Source organism: Neoarius graeffei, chromosome 23 (assembly GCF_027579695.1).
Source record: "Neoarius graeffei isolate fNeoGra1 chromosome 23, fNeoGra1.pri, whole genome shotgun sequence".
Lineage (NCBI taxonomy): Eukaryota > Metazoa > Chordata > Actinopteri > Siluriformes > Ariidae > Neoarius > Neoarius graeffei.
In genome coordinates, this window is record NC_083591.1 from 25,009,127 (window position 1) to 25,033,109 (window position 23,983).

General features: G+C 40.9%; 1 protein-coding gene across 1 annotated transcript in view; it reads right to left on the bottom strand.

Annotated features, from left to right (window-relative positions):
• The window catches only part of gtpbp4 (GTP binding protein 4), a 71,498-nt gene that overhangs the window by 14,139 nt on the left and 33,376 nt on the right, over positions 1-23,983 (bottom strand). Inside the window, exons 7-15 of the mRNA XM_060905960.1 lie at positions 18,958-19,149; positions 18,341-18,406; positions 13,195-13,284; positions 12,702-12,812; positions 12,353-12,482; positions 12,122-12,222; positions 11,789-11,986; positions 11,487-11,552; positions 1,029-1,172 (exon numbers count right to left, since the gene is read on the bottom strand). Coding sequence (XP_060761943.1) covers positions 1,029-1,172; positions 11,487-11,552; positions 11,789-11,986; positions 12,122-12,222; positions 12,353-12,482; positions 12,702-12,812; positions 13,195-13,284; positions 18,341-18,406; positions 18,958-19,149 — 1,098 coding nt within the window. The remainder of the gene's footprint in view (positions 1-1,028; positions 1,173-11,486; positions 11,553-11,788; positions 11,987-12,121; positions 12,223-12,352; positions 12,483-12,701; positions 12,813-13,194; positions 13,285-18,340; positions 18,407-18,957; positions 19,150-23,983) is intronic.

Below are 23,983 nucleotides of genomic sequence, written 5' to 3' on the forward strand. Positions count from 1 at the left end.
GCCCCGTGGCCGGTGAGGGCCTTTCTGTGCGGAGTTTGCATGTTCTCCCCGTGTCCGCGTGGGTTTCCTCCGGGTGCTCCGGTTTCCCCCACAGTCCAAAGACATGCAGGTTAGGTTAACTGGTGACTCTAAATTGACCATAGGTGTGAATGTGAATGGTTGTCTGTGTCTATGTGTCAGCCCTGTGATGACCTGGTGACTTGTCCAGGGTGTACCCTGCCTTTCGCCCATAGTCAGCTGGGATAGGCTCCAGCTTGCCTGCGACCCTGTAGAACAGGATAAAGCGGCTAGAGATAATGAGATGAGATATACAGTAGATATATATAATATGCGATGGCACTTCATGGCCCACTAATGGGCCGCAGCCCAGTGGTTGAGAAACACTGCCCTAGAGAATGTGATCCCCAAATTCTTTGCAATTTTTCACTGAGGGACGTTAATCTTAAATTGTTGTACTGTTTGCCTTGTCTGTCTTTCACAAAGCAGCGAACCCCTCCCCATCTTTACTTCTGAAAGACTCAGCCTCTCTGGGATGCTCTTTTTATACCTAATCATGTTACTGACCTGTTGCCAATTAACCAAATTAGTTTTTTTTAAGCATTACACAACTTGTTCAGTCTTTTGTTCCCCCGTCCCAACTTTTCTGAAAGTGTTACCAACATCAAAATTAAAAAATGAGCATTTTTTTTTTTCATAAAAACAAAATTTCTCAGTTTCAACATTTGATATGTTGTACTACTTTCAACGAAATCTCGGGTTTCCATGATTTGCAAATCTTCACATTCTGTTTTTATTCATGTTTTACACAGTGTCCCAACTTTTTTGGAATTGGGTTGTAAACTCATCAAAATTACTGATTAAAGTACTCACACAAAGTTCACACAAGTTTAAATCGCAACATTGGACAAAGCCTGAGACGAATCATACAATATTTTTTTAAAATCATCTGGAAGAATTTCCAGAAAGGAAACATTTCTTGAAGCATATATTTTTGATGTAAACAATTTGAATGAGAATCTGTTGTGTACCTTGGCATCTCTGATTCCTGACTGGTCACGTGGTTGTTTTGATGCACTCTGACTACGGGTACGTGAAGTTGGCGGGGCAGATGCTTCTCTCTTCCTTTTTCTAACCTGTGAACGTGACCTCCGAGCCTGCTGGGCATAGTGGCTCTACAGAGAGAGAAAAGATCAAGGGTTAAAATATGGGAAAAGGGAAAAACATATTTGCAATTATTCTATCCACATTCACTGGATACGAGCAATCAGCTCATATACTGTGAGTAGAGAAAAACAAAATGGCAGAGCATGTGGCTGAACCAACTGAGGACAAAATAAAGCCTCTACTCAAAAACAAAACCCCAAAAATCATCAAGTATTTAAAACAGGGGTGTCCAAACTGATCCATAAAGGGCCGTGTGGCTGCAGGTTTTCATTCCAGCCATGCAGCAGCACACCTGATTTGGCTTATTCAATCAACTGACACACCCACCCTTTAATCAAGGGTGGGTGTGGCTGCAAGTATTTGACTGTGTGAAGACAGTTCAGTTGATTGAATGAGCCAAGCCAGGTGTGCTGCTGCATGGCTGGAATGAAAACCTGCAGCCACACGGCCCTTTATGGATCAGTTTGGACACCCCTGATTTAAAAGAAAACAGAAATAGCTAAAAGAATACAACCCCCCCAAATTATCTTGTTCAACACTCCATCCCAGTGGGTGGCAATAATGCACTTGAAGTTTGGTTTGCCAATCGACAAAAAACCCTAAAGACCCCCTCCAAATAAACAAATAAATAAATTAAATTAAATAAATAAAACCCCTAGAACTGTGAGTAAACTCACTATAGGATACCCCCCGCTCGCAACAAAATGTGTCAACTGGAACCATGTGTGAACTTTAACCCCCCCCCCGATACCCCTGCAACACCATGATTCAAATTCCTATTAGTCATTCATCTCAATAATATATGACGTCTAAATCCATTTGGTACAATTTCATGGAGTGGAACAGCAAAGTCCAGAAATGACACATTAAGAAACCGAGCAAACACAGTATCTTCTTGAAAACTGAATAAGGCCATTTCAAATTGATTTATAAATCCTGTGCTCCATCATCTCCCTTTTTGAAACCAAAACTGGTTGATTAAAGATTTTTGAAAATACATATTATTCTTAATTTTTTGAAAACCATTCAATAAGAAATGCTCCCATCTGTTGTGCATTTTATGGATAAGAATCTATAACACTGATGTGGCCAAGAATATTTGTAATATTACCTATATGCACTCACTATTTTAAGAACTCGACGTAATTGACTGTAAAAACTTGAGTGGTATGGCTGCAGACAAAAGCTGGTGATCACTATAGTACACGGGCATTGTTGACATAATGACATCTTCTAAATGAATGTTTGTGTTGAAGTGGTCAATAAGATCTCTTCTATGCGTGGGGAAACTTGCACAACTGGCGAAATCTGTAATTTGCACAGATCCAAGAGTTTTTTTTGTATTACTGTTTTGAGTGAAAACGTCTACATTGAAGTCTCCCATAACTACAGCTTTAACACTATCTGGAATCTGAGATAAAAGTCTCTCCATTCCATAAAGAAAATCCTGAACACTGGTTTTCGGATGATTGTATAGTGTGAGAACCAGAAAACGCACTGTGGTGAATTTCCCAAAAGCATCGTGGCACAAAGATAATCATTAAATGGTAGAACGAGCAGCACAATGAACGCACAATCCTAGTTAAGATGCTCTTAGCGTTAAGAGGCTTTCGGGAAACCCACCCCCACTCTATCCTCAGCTGGTGACACAATCATCTGATAATCAATCGGCGCATCCCTCACATTCATTTGCTTCACTAAATATATGTCCGGATGAATATATAGACGTAATTCACCATTTCTTCGGCAACCCACATGATCAAGCCGCAAGCTGTTAAAGTTTTGTATTTCCGGATGGATGTCAGAAGGAATTACCGGTAGCCAGGTCTCTGCTAAACTGGTGATATGGCTCTGTTGGACAATTTCATCTTTCAATCAGAGAACAAAAATGAGGAATGAGTGAATTAATATTCAAAAAATTCACTTTCAAATATCCGGTAGCTGACTTCTCTAATGACAGTGGAACAGATGGTGAGAATTTAGCATATTTTTTTCATCCTTTGTATTTCTGACAGGGATTTTTGACTTCTCAATATCTAAGATGAAGAGCCCTTCTAGTGTTTTTGTTCTGTTGATGGCTGTGTAAAACTGTCCAGCACAGAAACCGCCCTTCATTGACAATACTAGTGTTTCTTCAGTTTTGCCTTGCTCTTTGTGGATTGTCAAGGCCCAGGCTAGAGTTAGCGGATACCGTGTTCTCTTTCCAGTTATTTTTGATGATTTTCCTATAGCAACAGGTACTTCAATCTGAGAAAGTGGAGTTGAATCTTTAAGTGTGTTAGGAAGCACAGATTTATGCTCATCTCTTCTTCTACCCAAACTTCACTGGAAGGAATCTCGAATGGAATTCTTCATCTTCTGAAGGTGGAGGAATGAACCGTCACTGTCCTAGCTGCTGAGTTTACCAAACCATCTGATACAGCCACATTTTTAGAATATAACGAGAGCTCCAACTGTCAAGAGGTCATTCAGCTTTCCTACCTTTCTTATTACTGAAAGATGCAACAGAAGCGCTTTGTTAATCTCTTAGAGTTGTGAGCAGTAAACTGGTAAATTCATGTAGAAAGTTTGCCAATCATCAACATCATTGTGATCAGCATCATCATTGTATGCAAATATATGGTGTTGTCTCTTGTGGATAGTTCTCAGATGATTTTGATGTTTGTCTTGTGCCAAGGAGAGCAATATCAGTGTGTTTTCTGATCCTAACTCTGTTTAGAACATCAGTAAATCTACAAATCACTTTTTTTTGGCATTATACTTCTGTCAGTTCAAGGATTTTGAAATGGGTTTGCCAAAGTGAATCATATATCACGGACGTTTTATCTGATGGTTCAGAAAATATAGCTGTCTGTGCAACAAGTAACAACTTGAAACAGATCTCTGGTATGGCAATACCGCCGAAAGGAAGTGTGTTTGACAATGTCGCAAAGCCTTCTGTGAATAATAGAGTGTTGGCTCCAACCATTGAAATTTCATCTATGACAATCAACTTGATGCTGGACAAGGATTCTTTCATGACGGCAAGATTTTCAAGATAGAGGAATGTAGTCATCTGTTTTATTTGCATTGCAGGGTAGGAGGGAAAGCAGCATGGCAGGTGTAACCACAAATGTTGAATGCTGCTGCCCTTATAGGTGCACACACTAGAACATGGTTATCATTTCCATGGTTGCTAATTGAAAAATCCTGTTGACGGTCTGCACGATGGTTCGGACGACGTGGCTTTTTCCTACTCCAGCACCTCCTGTAAGAAAGAGGTAGAAAGGATCTGGCTTTGGAATTCTATGTTACAAAGTCATTTTAGTTGCCCAATCAACAATGAACTGATGAAGGCTGTATTGTTTCTCATTCAATGAAAGGACATATTCTATCCACTCTGAAGTTGGCATATTTTCTGTCAGCATTTCATACTGAAATGATGTACTTCTTGTGTCATTGGCTGCTGCTCTCTGCTGAACTGATGACTCAAATGCATTGAATGGACTGTCCTCCAACACAGGACCTTCATTTTCTTGTTCCATTTGTTCCTTTTCACTCTTAGGGGCTATTACATGCCATGTATCCTCAGCAATACCAAATTGCTTGATATCTTCTAGGACATCCCCAACTTCATCTGCAAAGTGTTCATATTTCTCTCAGTTTTGCATTATTAATGTCAATCTTCTCTACACAGGAGACCTTGAAAGATTCACCCAAAATATCATCAGTCTCCTTTCTCCATGGATAGTATAACAGTAGCTGACTATGGTAAAACTGTTCTGGTTGTTTTTTCCTGGCCCATTGATGATACCTAATGATGGCAGGAGTTCTTTTGAGTAACATATGCCCCATTTCATTCTTAATGATAATATGTTTGGAGACCTCATCTTCATTATTATTTTCTACTGACCTGGCTTCATTGGTGATGGGTTTACTTGAAGTTTTGTATAATGATACGACCTCTCACAAGCACATGGTATCAAGGCTATCGGTCAAGCATTCCGTGAATATTAGACAATAATAAATGACAATACAAAAACCCTGGGAGACCCATCTCTGCTAGCCAAGGCTAATGATCCATTTTCTCTCCACTAATTTGGCTAGCAAAGATGTTGATGATCAGCTTTTCATTTCAAGGGCTCTTTAATCTTAATTTGCTTTCTTCCATATGTTCTTTGAACTTTCCTAATTTTCCATCTTCCATATTTTTTTATTCTTTGTTATTCTTTCTATCAAGTGCGACTGGTGGCACTCACTTCACATTTGATGAAGACGTTTGAGCAGCTCTTCCTCAGCCTCCTCAGACCCCAGGTGCAACATACCCAGGACTGTCTGCAGTTTGCGTACTGGGTGTGGAAGACGCCGTCCTCTACCTGCTACACCAAGCCCACTCACATCTGGATAAGGGAAATGTCACAGTGAGGATCCTCTTCTTGGACTTCTCGAGTACCTTCAACACCATCCAGCCCCTTATGCTTCAGGAAAAACTGAACAGGATGCGAGTGGACCCCTGCCTGGTCACCTGGCTCTCCAGCTACCTCACCGACAGGCCGCAGTATGTCAGGCTGAAGGACATCACGTCGGACACTAATTAGCAGCACCGGAGCACCCCAGGGCACGGTGCTGGCCCCTCTTCTGTTCACCCTGTACACCGTGGACTTCTGCTACAACTGAATGTGTCACATTCAGAAGTTCACCGATGACACAGCCATCGTGGGGTGTATCAGGGATGACAGAGAGGAGGAGTATAGGAGCCTGGTGAGGAACTTTGCCATTTGGTGCAACAGGAACCATCTGCAGCTCAACACCTCGAAGACCAAGGAGCTGGTCATTGACTTTGGGAGGTCCAGACCAAGGTCACGACCAGTTCTGATCAAGGGAGTCGAGGTGGAGGCTGTGGATTCCTACAAGTACCTCGGGCTGTGGCTGGACAGCAAGCTGGACTGGACTTGCAACACCATCCACTTGCACAGGAAGGGACAGAGCAGGCTATACTTCCTGAGAAGGCTGCGGTCCTTTAACATCTGCAGGAAACTCCTGTGGATGTTCTATCAGTCCGTGGTCGCCAGCGTCCTGTTTTACACCATGGTGTGCTGGGGGGGCAGCACATCCAAGGAGGACACATCCAGGCTGGACAAACTGATCAGGCGAGCCAGCTCTGTGGTCGGCATGAAGCTGGACTCTCTGGTGATGGTGGCAGAGAAGAGGACTATGGACAAAATACTGAACATCATGGATGATACCAGTCACCCTCTGTACACCGTCATCAGCAACCAGAGGAGCCTGTTCAATGACAAAGTCCTGCACATGGGAAGGAGCAAACAGGCTTAAAAACTCCTTTGTCTCTCACGCCATCAGACTGTACAACTCCTCTCTGGGGGGAGGAAGGGTAACAGGAGGACAGAGGATGGGAAGGAGCAGTAGCCTAGCCTGACAAAAAGCAATATTGGACAATGTGCAATACCTCTCCTGCTGGACTTTTTTTTTTCTCCCCATATCTTATTCTTTTTTATATTTGTGTATGTAAATACTTAATTTATCTAGAAGTTTTCTCTATTTTCTATTCTCTGTTTATCCTGTAATGATGCTGCTGGAATTTTAATTTCCCTGAGGGAACCCTCCCAAAGGGATCAATAACCTCTACAAAAGAAAAATCTTCAAATAAAATTTTTAATATGGCACACGAACAACTTGAGAATCATATTATTCACAAATGAATATTATAGAAAGTTTTGATCATACAGTACACATCTCCTCTTTCCTAAATTTAAGGCCCTGAAAAAGAAAGAAAAGTAAATCTCAAATAACTTGGAGTTAAATCATAGATTTAAAAAAAGTTGTTTTCCAGGGCATCAACAGGTCTAGGAGGAGCTACATCACCGGATGACAACATATGTAAGAAAATAAGTATTTTTAAGACCTTTGTTCAGGATTATTTTTCTTCATACACATCTTCAGGTGGTATACTGCAACTGTGTAAAGTTTCATCAAAATTGATCAAACCGCTTAGGAGGAGTTCTGCTTACGAGCCCGTCATCATATATTGCCATACGAAAGGGAATAAGTTGAATCATCTCCCCTTTGAAACATCGGACCTCATCGGCTATCAGCTCCCCTTTGAAACATCAGATCAGGATTATTTTCCTTCATGTACATATTCAGGTGGTTTATTGCCACTGTGTAAAGTTCCATCAAAATCCATCAAACTGTTTAGGAGGAGATGCGCTTATGAGCCCGTCATCATATATTTCCATATGGAAGGGAATAAGTTGAATTATCTCCCCTTTGAAACATCGGACCTCATCGGCTATCAGCTCACGTACAACTCAATTTCATGGAATAACTTAAATATATCATACAGTTAAAAGTAATGGATATTAAGTCTACAAATGCCTGTTAAAATTGCAGGTTTTTGTGATGTAACAAAATTAAACCAATATAAAATCATTTGAAATCTTTTCTCTTTAAAAAAAAAAAACCCTGGTGATTGCACTCTTTGTAATAAAGTCCTCTGGCTTTTTGAGTAGAAGTGTACCATCTTACCATTTTTTTATTTGGCAAATCTTACTCCATTTTTGCAAAAATGCTCCAGATCAAATTGCAAGTCAATCTCTTGTGCACAACCCTCTTCAAGTCATTCCAAACACTTTTGATAGGATTTAGATCTGGCCTTTAACTGGGTCATTCCAAAATGCTGATCATCTTCGGAGTCCATTCTTTCATTGATTTTCGGTTGTTATGGAAATTCACTGGAAGGAGATTCTCCCCTCCATTCATCTTCAGCTGTCTAAAAGACATCTGCAAATTTTGTGCCAACACACACTGGTATTTGGAGCCATCCATGATTCTCACCATCTTGATTAGAGCCCCAGTCCCAGCTAAAGAGAAACAGCTCTATAGCATTTTGCCACCACCACGCTTCACCATGGGTATAGTGTTTGGGCAATAAGTTTTGTTTTTGTAATAAGTTGTCTTGTTTTTGCACCAAACATTTTTTTACAATTATGACCAAAAAGTTCTACCTTGGTCTCATTAGACCATAACACATTTTACCATATGGTTTGGGGTGATTAAGGCAGGCTTGGATGATTTATTTTCTGAGAAAGGGCTTCCGTCTAGTCACCCTACCCCATAGCTCAGACGTGAAGAACAAGTGCATTACATGAAGGAAGTGAAAAGTTTCTATACCCTACAGCAGTGGTTCCCAAACTTTTTTACATCACGTACCCCTTGAAGCATTTCATCTCCAACCACGTACCCCCCCCATGCACAACAAGAAATAAAAACATGAAACTGCTAGGTAGCAGAGTTTTATTAACTAGCTTGCAGATATTAAATACAACTACAGATGAACGGGCATGAGAAATAAGAAACAAGAACTAAGACTAAGAACTAATTAGCCTGTTAAGAACATAACCAAACCTGTAGAGCTCTGCGTCAAGTTTGAGAGGGGGTGTGACCGAAGAGAGTTCATTAAACATGACTGAAATCCAGGTTAATGTGAAGGGTGTGCTTGAGAGGATGCACATAGCCCCCTTATGTCTGGCCGAATCGAAGAAAGTTTCAGCCTTAAATCGTCTTCTACACACAGCCTGTGCCGGTATTTAGTTTTCAGGCTCGTCAGAGATGAGAACCCCCTCTCACATAAATACGTAGTTGTGAAGGGCATTAATTTTTTGACAGCGCGTGTTGCCAGTTCAGGGTACTCTGTGCGCAATCCTATCCAGAAATCTGCAAGAGGCTTGTGGTTGAAATCAATTTTCATGGATCCTGTTGATGCTATGTCAATGAGGTTCTCTTGTTCAGATACCGGCAGGGCAGCAGGGACAGTAGAAAAGGGATGTCAAATCCAACTGTCCGACTCGTCACTGTCGGGGAAGTACCTGCGCAGCTCAGCAGCCAGCTCACTGTGTTGTGATGTCGTGCTTGATGCCGTCTGTCAGACTGAGGTGATTTTCACACAGAAAATCATGCAAGAACGGAAAGGCCTCTGTCTTGTTTTTGCCCACGCAGTCTATCCAGAGCTTCAATTTCTGGATCATTGCCTCGATTTTATCTCGCACATTAAAGATGGTTGCGGAGAGCTCCTGTAATCCAAGATTAAGTTCATTCAGCCGAGAAATAAATGTCACCGAGATAAGCTAGTCGTGAAAGAAACTCTCCATCATGCAAATTGCCAAACAGGTGAAATGTCTGGTCAACAAAAAACATTTTAAGTTCATCCATTAATTCAAAGGCGCATGTCAATACTTTCCCCCTTGATAACCAGCGCACCTCCGTATGCAGTAGAAGAGATGTATGGTCGCTGCCCATTTCATTGCAGAGTGCAGTAAATATGCGAGAGTTCAGAGGCCTGGCTTTAACAAAGTTCACAATTTTTACAGTTGTGTCCAAAACGTTCTTCAAATTTACAGGCATGCCCTTGGCAGCCAGAGCCTCTCTGTGGATGCTGCAGTGCACCCAAGTGGCATCGGGAGCAACCGATTGGACGCGCGTGACCACTCCACTGTGCCTCCCTATCATGGCCCTTGCACCATCTGTGCAGATGCCCACGCATTTAGTCCAAAAAAGTCCATTCAATGTCACAAAGGTGTCCAGCATACGGAAGATGTCTTCCCCTGTTGTTCTTGTTTCGAGTGGTTTACAGAACAGCATGTCCTCCTTAACTGACCCTTCATGGATATAACGGACATATACCAGGAGCTGTGCCAGGCCGGCCACGTCCGTTGACTCATCCAGCTGTAGTGAATAAAATTCACCGGCTCGTATGCGAAGCAGTAACTGTTTTAAAACGTCCCCAGCCATGGCACTGATATGCCGAGAAACAATGTTGTTTGATGAAGGCATGGACTGTATGACACTTTTTGCCTTTTCCCCCCAACATTACCCCAACCGCGTCTGCGGCAGAAGGTAGAAAAAACTCCTCCACAATATTGTGGGGCTTGCCAGTCCGGGCTACTTGGTAGCTTACGATATAAGACGCCTCTAACCCTTTCTTGTTTATTGTGTCTGGTTTTCTTATGCTGCTCTTACTGGTAGAAAGCCCACGTAATTCCCTTTCAAAAAACTCCCGTGGTTTATTTTTCAAGTGAGGGTGATTTGTCTCCAGATGTCTGCGCAAGAGTGACTGTTTCATTGAGTTGTGAGATAACACTTTTGCACATACAACGCACTGTGGCTGAATAGACGAGCCAGTACCGATACAAGTGAACCCCAACAAAATGTAGTTCTCCTCATATTTGCGTCTTTTTTCTGATGTCGTCCTTTCTGCATCCATATGCTTGCTCATGTCAGGGGGGGTCATCATACTCACAGTCAGTCACTGTCAGCGGCACAAGCCATGCTAGTAGCTTGATGAGCAACAGTATCCCTACTGCTGCTAGCACCCTGATCCACGGAAGAGAAATCTGGGTTGCTGTCACCGACAGGGGCATTCCCGATAGTAGGCCTAGGAGCCGATGGCGTCTCTGTGGAGGGGGGGGGGTGGGTGGGTGGGTTTACTCTTTTCAGCCATTTGTCCATTTTCGTGTTCGCTCGTTCTTTATTAGTAGCGACGTTTCATTGCCATAGCAGCGAAGTGACATGTAACTAAACTGACTGAAGTTTCGTGTTGGTTGCCTAGCAACAACTGTTTCAGTTGAAGGGAGAATCCTCGAGCCTAACTTTGTGTGCGTGCGTAGTAAAGTGCTGGGACTGATTGGCAGGTTGCTTATTTATTGTATTACGTTGCCTACATTCGTTGCTATTTGCATAATTTTTTTTTTTTCTTCCCACGTACCCCCTACAATCACGTCGCGTACCCTTAGGGGTATGCGTACCACAGTTTGGGAACCGATACCCTACAGGGATTTTACAATTTTTATAAGGATTTAGAAATTCTTCTCTACCCCTCTTCTGATTGATGATATTCTGCAGTGGGAGCCCATATATGCTTTGTAAACCGTTTGTGAACTATGACGTCAGCAGTTGGATGAAACTAAGATGATGTTAAGAAAAATACTACAGAAACAGTTGATCTCTATTTGTGGTTAATTAGAATCACTATATATTGATGACAGGCATATGATAATTATTTTTGACCTTGAGTTTAATGTGATGCTCAGAATGAACCAATTACACTCCCCATTATAAAAGGGTTTGCAAACTCAGGCTATATAACCCCTCTTTCCATTTGTTTTTCACTTTAATTCTGATGGTTGCTATATCAGCTTAAAATGTAGATGATCTGACATGTTTGTTTAATTTTTCTAGATCTCAAAAACATGCCATTTTAAATGGTGCATGTAGATATTTTAATAACCACTGTAAAAATAACAGAGATAAGCAAGAGAATTTCTTACGTCATCTTTATCCGTCATGTCCAAACCAAGTCCTTCCATGTTTTTCTCCAATGCTGCTCTGTCCACCTGAACACAGCAACCAAAACAAAAATGACACACGCATCAGACAATAATCAACGCACATCACACAAAACCAAAAATATACCAAATCCAGATTTGTTGTGAAGTGGAACAAAAAAAAGTGAGCGTATACCATGCCAATTATTCTATTAAATACTGTAAAAGAAAAACACATTCTAACTGCCTGATTCTTGCTTTAATAAAAATCTTGTCAAAATGTGGTTTACAGCAAGCAGACTGACCTTCTTGACAGTACGGGGCATTCTGGGTCCCTGCACATCTTTCTCTTTTGATTCCAGAATCTTGAGCTTTCTCTTCTCTCGAATCTGTTTTGCCAGCTGACGAATTTCCTGCATTTCTTCATCCTCACTCTCTTCATTAGAGTCATACTCACCCGCTTGTTCACGGAGCTCTTCCTCCTTCTCCAACTCAGTCAATTGCTGGAGTGGGTGAGTGCGAGAACATGATTAATGCATTACTAAATTAAGTGCTTTTGGGAACCTCAGTCTTACATGCACTGAGCCATTCCTACCAGGTAGCCAGTATTACACAATATTACTGTTTGTATTTCTCACCTTCATGATTTCAGGATCAATGTAGTCAGCAATGTTATGTCCTTCCCAGATCTCAGGAATTTTATCATGCTTCTCATCAGCATTCATCAAGTCCCAGTATTCTAGAACCACATATACATACAAAAGGGATTCCAGACGCATACCATTATGGCCACTTTTTAAATATACTGTTAGAAGCTTCTGTGTATTAAGAACTAAAAATAAATACCTGACTATGTATAAGTGACTTACTCTGCAGATCAATTGTGTAGTCATCTCCAAGCTCTATCTCAAGGTCTCTCTCCAGTTTACGTTTAGGAGTGTCAACCTCCATCGCCCTTCTGCGAAGAGCTGCCCCCTCAGGGATAAATGCTGGTCTTTCCTAAAACACAATAAGAGGTAAATGATTAAACTGAATAAAATTATTCAAGCAAATTATGATATTCTAATACATTTATAATGACTATGATCATGTAATTACCTTGTACAACGTTATTCATTAATACACTAATGTACACTCAATGTCAACCGCTTTAGATGTATCTAATAGATCAGAGATCGTGTTAAGACCATATGCTTTAACAAGTACGAATGTAGGAACCTTCTCATCTCTCTTGGTTGGCATTGAGAGGTGGAGTCTGTTCAGAATATCATGTACTTTCTTCCCCTTCATCTTTGTGTCCACACGGTGGGCCAGCAGCCTATCGCATGCCTAGAAACACAAATAGCACTACTTACAAAGAAAAATCCTTTTCAGAACAACTGAAATTGTAACCACATTCAAACACACCTAAGGTATGATCTCACCAGTTTATTCCACACTTCTATACCAACTGTAAAACTCATGAGAACCAAGAAAGTTTTTAAATACTGGCACCTAGGCTTTGTTACCAGTAAGAATAATTTAATACTTCATAGCATTACAGCTCGCTAAAGTTTTTGTCCCCCCCCATTTACTGAATCTTTAATATCGGACACACCAGCCAAACCTGTAGTACTGCAATACTAGAGTGTCTTCTTGTGGTAATCATGGGTTCAATAGCCTCCTGACAGGTTGTCTCCAGTGTGAAGCACAAACTATTGTGTAATCTTACCTCTGTCTTTACTTGCATGACCCCCTCCTCTGTCAGAGTGCTGGTCTCAATCACTGGGATCCCCTCAGATAAGAGATCTGCAAAGATTTTCTAGACAAAATGTAGAAAAAAAGCTAGCAGTTACTACACAGTAAGCTTCAGCTGTAACATCAGATTAAAATGATAAGCTATTTAAAAAAAAATTTATATATATATATATATATATATATATATATATATATATATATATATATATAAACCTCCATTTTGCTTTTTAATTTGACTACTTTACATATCCCTTTACTAAAAATACTTAGAGACAGTTGTATTGTACTGGGATGTTACAACATAATACAATGTTGTATTATGTATTATATAATAAGGCTTCAACAAGTAATCAACTAAATTGATTTTAAAAAATAGTTTCAGAATGACTACAGCAACAAACAGAAAACAAATTTTATTGTTTACGAATCATGCTATGAATGACGGCTAGGAATCGTGCTGTGGTGTGCATTGCCACTTCAGCACATTTGATGGAACCGGAGGAGCATGCTACCACAGAAAACAATCTTGATTAAAGCCGCTAGCGGCCTTGACGGGCCCGCACGTGTGGTTCCGCAACCCAGGACATCCCGCCAACCAACAAAACAGTCACATGTCATATATTTATCAAACGTTCAAAGGTGATGTGCATGTTGCAAATGCCATGACTGCTTGACGGATGAGAGATAGACAAAGACTGTAAGTGTGTGTGTTTCTGTGGTGTGAAAATGTACATTTATATAATGTACAAAACTACACGCGTCTCCTCCTTATCTCTATCTCACACTGTAATCTTAAGTCATCTTAGCTTTCCTATGTCTGCAGCGTGTGTGCGCGCGTGTGTGTGTGTGTACACATGCAGTGTTTTCATATGTCTGCAACAAAATGCACAATGATGGCAGGTCACTAATATATAGATTTAGGCACTGCCTAAAAGCGGAGCTCCCATCTGTTTCTGGGTTGTAAAATTCTCTTATATCATAGCCAGTCTCTTTTGTTTTATTTCTTTACTGGCTAGCACGGGCCACTAGGCGGTGTGTGTACGACTGGTAATTACCAGCACTGGCCACTAGGCGGTGTGTGTACGACTGGTAATTACCAGCACTGGCCACTAGGCGGTGTGTGTACGACTGGTAATTACCAGCACTGGCCACTAGGCGGGGTGTGTACGACTGGTAATTACCAGCACTGGCCACTAGGCGGGGTGTGTACGACTGGTAATTACCAACATAGACATATAAACATAGACGCCGCCTTCTGCATAGAATCATACGTCATCCTCGCCGCCATATTGGATGTGGCAAAGTGGAGATTCTTCAACCATCTCTGGTATAGCGTCTAGACAGTAGCCGAGAATAAAAATGCCTCATTCATGTGCTGCGTTTAACTGTACCAACAGGTTTACTGTCCAAACGAGATCACATGGGATTACCTTTCACAGGTGAGACTGGAAAAATACTTGTCATTGTATTTGGTCATTATAACGTAATTTTATGAACAGATTTTTCTGACTTTGTGGCTAATATGAAGTCTCGCACATAATAGCCGCTTGGTGAAACCTGTCTCCAAACAACGAAGTATTTCCTTCGTAACTACGCTGATTGTTGTTAGTGCTTAGCTAACTTTTCACATACTATGTAGGTTTCCCAAAAATAAAGACATGAAAAAGCAGTGGGAGACAGCTGTGCGACGGGAAGGGTTTTCTGCTACTCAGTCATCCATGCTCTGCAGTGAGCACTTCAGAATGGAGGATTTTGACAGAACAGGTCAGACAGTCAGGATCAGAGAGGGAGCTGTTCCTTCAGTCTTCAGTTTCCCAGCTCATCTCCACGGGGTAGGTGTATAGACCCTTTTCAGTCACGTGACCTTTGTAAACACGACCACCATTTTGGACATGTAGTGGACTTCGGCTCGAATCAGTTTGAATGCGAGGAAGGCGACAAACGAAAAACATAAAAGAAAAAGGAGCGAGATGCAGAAAACACCTTCACTATCCAGCGACGTAGGGCATTTACAGGGCGAGCAGAGGGAGAGGTATTTGCAAAAATTGAGGTTCGCAGGCTTAGAGAACGACGTTTACCTGCTTCCACCAGGATTGTTCACTGACGTACGCTCCGGCTTGCTCCCCCTCAAATTAAGCAGCGTGCTCCGGCTTGCTCCCGGAGTGCTCCGGCCGAGGTTCCGGAGCTCCGGAACCTCGGCCGGAGCACTCCGGGAGCAAGCCGGAGCGCGCTGCTTAATTTGAGGGGGAGCAAGCCAGAGCGCGCTCCGGAACCTCGGACGTTGGCTCCGGCAGCTATTTATACTGGATCCAGTGTAAATAGCTGCCGGATCATAATTACAGTAAACTAGTAAATACAGTAAAGGAAAAACTTGAGACTGAAAGGTTTTAACAGTCATCCAAATGACTGAACGTAAACATTGCTACAGTAACATACCAGCTATGGTGTTGTTGACATTAGCTAGTCAACAATAGCTACTACAGAAGAACAAAGAGGTTACAATGGGTTATTTTAACCCATTTGGTTACACACTCGCCGCCACAGAATGTTAACAGCAATGTAATGCCTTTTCTGGCTAATTTTATTCGTCTTACCTCCAACAAAGTGGTCACTACACAAGCGTTGGTATGCCGAGGGCTGCCAATCTTTCCTGTTAATGGCCGCTATCCATCTTCTCTGTCGGGATCCGATAAAATGATAAACCTTGCCTTATTTGTTGATGGTTACTACATCCAGGTGCACAACAATATAGTGGCATGATGGAAGTCTTGCTGAAAGTAAAAACTTTCTTTGCTGCCGTTCCTCAATGTTGGCTGTGGTAAACTACTGGTAGTACATGTCCAAAATGGCGGCCACGTTTGTCGTGACGTCACGTGAAAAGGGTCCATAGTTATAAGCAGTGAGAATTAGATAATACAGTGCCACACTATGATGAACGTTTTTGAACGTATGATGAATGTTTTTAACCTTTCTGAATGTGAAGGAATCAGTGATGTATTTTGTTTTGGTATGACGTTAGAACCTGGCCGAACTCAGTTTGGCGGTCATTCAGCTCACTTTATTCAACAAGAGTAGGTCTGTGTGGTGACTCAATAAATAAAACAGTACATTTTTATTTTCATTCACTATTTCCAGTTTTTCCACCATTTCCATCATTTATCATATTCAGTCTTGTAGGTTGGTTATTGTGGCCTCAGGTTTTGGTAGCTTGCTACGGTATGCTGACTGATTAGCTTACCTGAGCTATCTATCGCGGATCTGTCGCTAGTTTGCAGTATACAGGGTATTTCGCACACTATTTATAACCATCACATTAAAAGTTATACATGTTGTTTTGATGCCTGTTTGTTTCCCAAATATATATGTGTGTGTCTTAATGGGTGAATAAAAGGCATCGAGTTAAATATTATTGTAGAAAGGGTCTGCACAAATGTGCGCAGCTTTCCGATTTAAACTGTTTTTTTCTCATCCTTATACTTCCTATGTTTCATGGACTGTAACGGATTTGCTTATTTAGTAATTTTAATACAGAATTTACTTTGAAATTATAATCAGACACTCCAACGCCCCCCCCCAAAAAAAAAAATCGGATCTGCGCGATTCAGCCGTGAAAAAGGCGGCATCCGCCAAAAGGCGCGCTGTTTGCATCCCTGATCATGTGTCAAAACACATATATTCAAAACCCTATTCTTTCCTTGGCCAGTTGGTGGCGCTATACCAGACAGGCATATTGGGCATTTAGCTGTCAGAATAATCACATTCTCTAATAACCTGAAAGGTTTCAGCCAAATCATTAAATGTATTATGACTTCATGACACATTTCCTGTTTATGTGGCGAGTATTAAAATTCATAATATTGCCATTTCAACATATTACAACATATCAAAAATCCCTTCGCAATTCAACATCAGCAATATCTTGGCAACATATTTGCCAAGTTTGACATGAATCTGATGAACCGTCTAGGAGGAGTACGTTAAAAATGACCATGTGTCCAAAAGCATATAAGCCCAATTACCTCACTTCCTGTTGGGCGTGGCTAATGCAATGCATATAGGAAAGTTGTTCGCCTTGGGACGAACTACATATGTACCAAATTTGGTATGCATAGCTGAAACTACATGCCAATCCAAGGACTCCATGACATTAGGGGGCGCTATGAAGTCCCTGGGCCACACCCGGGGCCAAACGTCTGTGGCTGAGAAGCGGTTACAATGACTGATGGGTGTATCAAATTTCATGAGTTTTCGTACATGGGAAATGCCTCAAAAAAAAAAAAAAGCCAAGCTCGACAGAAAATTATTATTATTATTATTATTATTATTATTAATCCTTTGAAAAACAATAGGGTCTTCACACAGAACGGTGCTCGGGCCCTAATAATCTGTTGAAAAACAATAGGGTCTTCGCACCGAACGGTGCTCGGGCCCTAAAAATATGGAAAAACTTTGTTTGGCCATACCTAATGTTATTGCTACATTTCTGAGGAGTTTGTTTGGATTTTTAGCCTAATGATTTGCTTCACTGGCAATAACAGCTCTTTGGACTTCATACTGAGAGTTAATAGCAGCAGATTCCAAATGCCACATTTGATATCAATTCAGACCTTTTATCTACTTACTTTTAAGTGAAATAATGAGGGAATAACACATAGAATGGCTGAGCAGCCAATTATCCAATTACATTTGGTCCTTTAAAAGGTGTAATTCCGACACAGTTTACTCGATTTGGATATAAATACAAAGTAATGTTATCATAGATTAGATGCCACAGATTTGCAATTATTTTTACATAAACTAAACTTACTGGTTTAGTTTAATATTGGTTTATAGCTACTGGAATAAAAGCTTTGCCTTTCATGGATAAGACATTTGCTTTTTCTTGTTGCTTGGTCATTATTTCACTCATTATCAAATAACAATGCAAGCACATAAATAGAAGATTTAGTTTGTAAGCAATTAAGTCTTAATCATAATGAGATTGTGTTTCATTTAGTTGAATTACAGGACATTTATTTACTTGTTACTATCCAACTTAACTCCATTTCTTTGTGCCTCTGAAAGTAGAATGGGGACAGGAACATAAAATAGATGCCAAAATGTATGCCACAACAACTAACCTGATTCTCCTCAGACAGCTCACTGATCTTCTTCACATCACACTTATTGACCACCACAATCAGAGGCTACAATGTACAAGTACACAGATTACCAAAAACAGTCAACAGATAACCTCTGAATCATTGCAATAAATTGCATTTTGAGATTAAACATAAATCTAAAGTATTCTTCAGTAGCGGACTGAAAATAGACTAGGGGTCACCAACACACACACCTGCTAAACAATGAACCTCCATTCACACCAACACTCGCTTTCTCATTCATACCACTGCGTCACACTAAATGTGTTAACAATGCTGATTATAGAGGTTGAAAATAATTTTTCAACATTCAGTTGAAGATAAACTTGATTTTAATTTTAAACATAAAATTACAACTATGTTTCATGAATGTTGTGTTGTAGCGCACAGTATGATATTCAGCGACAGAAAAAACTGGCAGAAAAACAGAGCTGAAAGTAATGCATTAGAAGTAGACTAGATCTCTCTTTAAACATGTACAAAACATAAAAAAATAATAAAAATTGTGCCAAAACATTTTTTATTTCCCCTTAAGGGTAGGGTTATTCTGATATTACACAGTTTAAGGGATTGCATGTGCATGTATCTAAGTATACCTTGTTTGCAAAGAGGGGTCTGATGCTGTTAAACAATTCAAGCTGCTGTGACAACGTATGGCCACACTGCTCAGATACGTCCATCACATAGAGCACAGCAGCCCGCAGGTGGGCCAGTGCAGTGATTGCCTGCATCTCAATTGTGTTACGCTCTTCCAGTGGATGGTCCAGGATACCAGGGGTGTCCACTACCTGTACAAACACAGTTATTCTACCACATCTTAATTCTATCCTTAAAATATATCCTATTTTGAAGCAGAAGCCATAAATTCTGAAAATGCTTTTTCTATCTACAACCCCGATTCCAAAAAAGTTGGGACAAAGTACAAATTGTAAATAAAAATGGAATGCAATAATTTACAAATCTCAAAAACTGATATTGTATTCACAATAGAACATAGACAACATATCAAATGTCGAAAGTGAGACATTTTGAAATTTCATGCCAAATATTGGCTCATTTGAAATTTCATGACAGCAACACATCTCAAAAAAGTTGGGACAGGGGCAATAAGAGGCTGGAAAAGTTAAAAGGTACAAAAAAGGAACAGCTGGAGGACCAAATTGCAACTCATTAGGTCAATTGGCAATAGGTCATTAACATGACTGGGTATAAAAAGAGCATCTTGGAGTGGCAGCGGCTCTCAGAAGTAAAGATGGGAAGAGGATCACCAATCCCCCTAATTCTGCGCCGACAAACAGTGGAGCAATATCAGAAAGGAGTTCGACAGTGTAAAATTGCAAAGAGTTTGAACATATCATCTACAGTGCATATCATCATCAAAAGATTCAGAGAATCTGGAAGAATCTGTGCGTAAGGGTCAAGGCTGGAAAACCATACTGGGTGCCCGTGATCTTCGGGCCCTTAGACAGCACTGCATCACATACAGGCATGCTTCTGTATTGGAAATCACAAAATGGGCTCAGGAATATTTCCAGAGAACATTATCTGTGAACACAATTCACCGTGCCATCCACTGTTGCCAGCTAAAACTCTATAGTTCAAAGAAGAAGCCGTATCTAAACATGATCCAGAAGCGCAGACGTCTTCTCTGGGCCAAGGCTCATTTAAAACGGACTGATGGCAAAGTGGAAAACTGTTCTGTGGTCAGACGAATCAAAATTTGAAGTTCTTTATGGAAATCAGGGACGCCATGTCATTCGGACTAAAGAGGAGAAGGACGACCCAAGTTGTTATCAGCGCTCAGTTCAGAAGCCTGCATCTCTGATGGTATGGGGTTGCATTAGTGCGTGTGGCATGGGCAGCTTACACATCTGGAAAGACACCATCAATGCTGAAAGGTATAGACCCTTTTCAGTCACGTGACCTTCGTAAACGCGACCACCATTTTGGACATGTAGTGGACTTCGGCTCGAATCAGTTTGAATGCAAGGAAGGCGACAAACGGAGAACATAAAAGAAAAAGGAGCGAGATGCAGAAAACACCTTCACTATCCAGCGACGTAGGGCATTTACAGGGCGAGCAGAGGGAGAGGTATTTGCAAAAATTGAGGTTAGCAGGCTTAGAGAACGACGTTTACCTGCTTCCACCAGGATTGTTCACTGACGTACGGAAGTACACGAAGCCCTCGTCTTTACCTGACTTCGGCCCACATGATCTGTATACCCATGTCGTTAAAAACCCATCGCCATACACATACACGCCAACGTCCGAGGTTCCGGAGCGCGCTCCGGCTTGCTCCAGGAGTGCTCCGGCCGAGGTTCCCCTCAAATTAAGCAGCGTGCGCCGGCTTGCTCCAGGAGTGCTCCGGCCAAGGTTACGGAGCGCGCTCCTGCTTGCTCCGGAGCGCGCTGCTTAATTTGAGGGGAACTTCGGCCGGAGTGTGCTCCGGAACCTCGGCCGGAGCACTCCGGGAGCAAGCCGGCACGTGCTGCTTAATTTGAGGGGAACCTCGGCCGGAGCACTCCGGGAGCAAGCCGGAGCGCGCTCCGGAACCTCGGACGTTGGCTCCGGCAGCTATTTATACTGGATCCGGTGTAAATAGCTGCCGGATCATAATTACAGTAAACTAGTAAATACAGTAAAGGAAAAACTTGAGACTGAAAGGTTTTAACAGTCATCCAAATGACTGAACGCAAACATTGCTACAGTCACATACCAGCTACTTGTTGACATTAGCTAGTCAACAATAGCTACTACAGAAGAACAAAGAGGTTACAATGGGTTATTTTAGCCTATTTGGTTACACACTCGCCGCCACAAAATGTTAACAGCAATGTAATGCCTTTTCTGGCTAATTTTATTCGTCTTACCTCCAACAAAGTGGTCACTACACAAGCGTTGGTATGCCGCTATCCATCTTCTCCGTCGGTCAGCATCTACCGGGATCCGATAAAATGATAACCCTTGCCTTGTTTGTTGATGGTTACTACATCCAGGTGCACAACAATATAGTGGCATGATGGAAGTCTTGCTGAAAGTAAAAACTTTCTTTGCTGCCGTTCCTCAATGCTGGCTGTGGTAAACTACTGGTAGTACACGTCCAAAATGGCGGCCGCGTTTGTCGTGACGTCACGTGAAAAGGGTCCATATCCAGGTTCTAGAGCAACATATGCTCCCATCCAGACGACGTCTCTTTCAGGGAAGACCTTGCATTTTCCAACATGACAATGCCAAACCACATACTGCATCAATTACAGCATCATGGCTGCATAGAAGAAGGGTCCAGGTACTGAACTGGCCAGCCTGCAGTCCAGATCTTTCACCCATAGAAAACATTTGGCACATCATAAAACGGAAGATACGACAAAAAAGACCTAAGACAGTTGAGCAACTAGAATCCTACATTAGATAAGAATGGGTTAACATTCCTATCCCTAAACTTGAGCAACTTGTCTCCTCAGTCCCCAGACGTTTACAGACTGTTGTAAAGAGAAAAGGGGATGTCTCACAGTGGTAAACATGGCCTTGTCCCAACTTTGAGATGTGCTGTTGTCATGAAATTTAAAATCACCTAATTTTTCTCTTTAAATGATACATTTTCTCAGTTTAAACATTTGATGTCATCCATGTTCTATTCTAAATAAAATATGGAATTTTGAAACTTCCACATCATTGCATTCCATTTTTATTTACAATTTGTACTTTGTCCCAACCCAACTTTTTTGAAATCGGGGTTGTACAACAGAGGTCAACGATGATAAAAATACATCACACATCATTCAATCACAATATACAGTTTTACAGCCAAACAGTTATGTTGCATAAAACATTAACAGAAATATCTTTTAAAATTTTATTTTAAATTTTGTAAAAATCTTGACTGAAAGGACAAAAATGTAGAAATCTATCAAAAAATCCTGCAATTTTAACATCAAATAAACTTTGTGTATTTCTAATTACTTAAAAATGTTTGCAAACAAAGATAGAAAAGATATCACAGAACGTGTATTATGTTAATCATATCGCCCAGCAGGGATGCAGGAAGGAGTTTTACATGAAGGGTGCTGGAATTTAGCAGCATATGTGCCATGCACTATGACACGTGAATCATATTCAAATCATTTTTCTTCAAAAAATTAGAATATTGTGAAAAAGTTCAATATTTTCCATCAGTTATTTAAGAAAGTGAAAATGTTATATATTATAGACTCATTACACAAACTAAAATGTTTCAAGCATTTTTCTATTTTAATTTTAATCAGTATGGCATACAGTACAAAAACATAAAAAAACCCATCTCAAAATATTAGAATATTTCATTTCGAGTTTGAGTAAAACAGTATGAACACAGTGTATCTCTCGGTCTAGTTCAGTACACACAACCACAATCATGGGGAAGACTGCTGACTTGACTGTTGTCCAGAAGATGATCACTGATGCCCTCCACAAGGAGGGTAAGCCACAAAAGGTCATTGCTGAAAAGGCTGGCTGGAAAAGGTGCACAAGCAACAGGGATGGCCGCAGTCTTGAGAGGATCATCAAGAAAAGTTGATTCAAGAACTTGGGAGAGCTTCACAAGGAGTGGACTGAGGCTGGTGTCAATGTATCAAGACCCATCACGAACAGACATCTTCAAGAGAGGGGATACAACTTTCGCATTCCTAATATCAAGCTACTCCTGAGCCAATGTCAGAAGTGTCCTATCTGGGCTAAGGAGAGAACGAAATGGACTGTTGCTCAGTGGTCCAAAGTCCTCTTTTCAGATGAAAGTACATTTTGCATTTAATTTGGAAATCACGGTTCTAGAGTCTGGAGGAAGAGTGGAGAGGCACAGAATCCAAGGTGTTTGAAGCCTAGTGTGAAGTTTCCACAGTCTGTGATGATTTGGGGTGCCATGTCATCTGCTGGTGTTGGTCCACTGTATTTTATCACTTGCCTGACCTGAACCCCATAGAGAATCTATGGGGTATTGTCAAGAGGAAGATGAGAAACACCCGACCCAAAAATACAGATACGCTGAAGGCCACTATCAAAGCAACCTGGGCTTCAATAACACCTCAGCAGTGCCACAGACTGATCACCTCCATGCCACACCGCACTGATACAGTAATTCATGGTAAAGGAGCCCCAACCAAGTATTGAGTGTATAAATTAATATACTTTTCAGAAGTTGGACATTTCTGTATTGTAAATCCTTTTTTTGATTGATCTTAGGGAATATTCTAATAATTTGAGATACTGGATTTCTGATTTTCATGAGCTATAAGCCATAATCATCAAAATTAAAACAAAAAAGGCTTTAAATATTTCACTTTACATGTAATGAATATAGAATATATGAAAGTTTACTTTTTGAATTATGAAAAAAAGGAATTTTTTCATGGTATTCTAATTTTTTGAGATGCACTAGTATATGTATGTGTGTGTGTGTGTGTGTGTGTGTGTAAATATAAATAAAAAACACACGTGTGCATTTATACACACTTTTTTTAAATACACACAAAATAAAACAAAAAGAAGAAAAAACATAAATCATTTGGATCCATGTGATTTTTTTTTTTTTTGCAAAAGGGGAAGGAATTCCAAATTTCATTTTTAGATTAGAATTCCTTTTTTTCCCC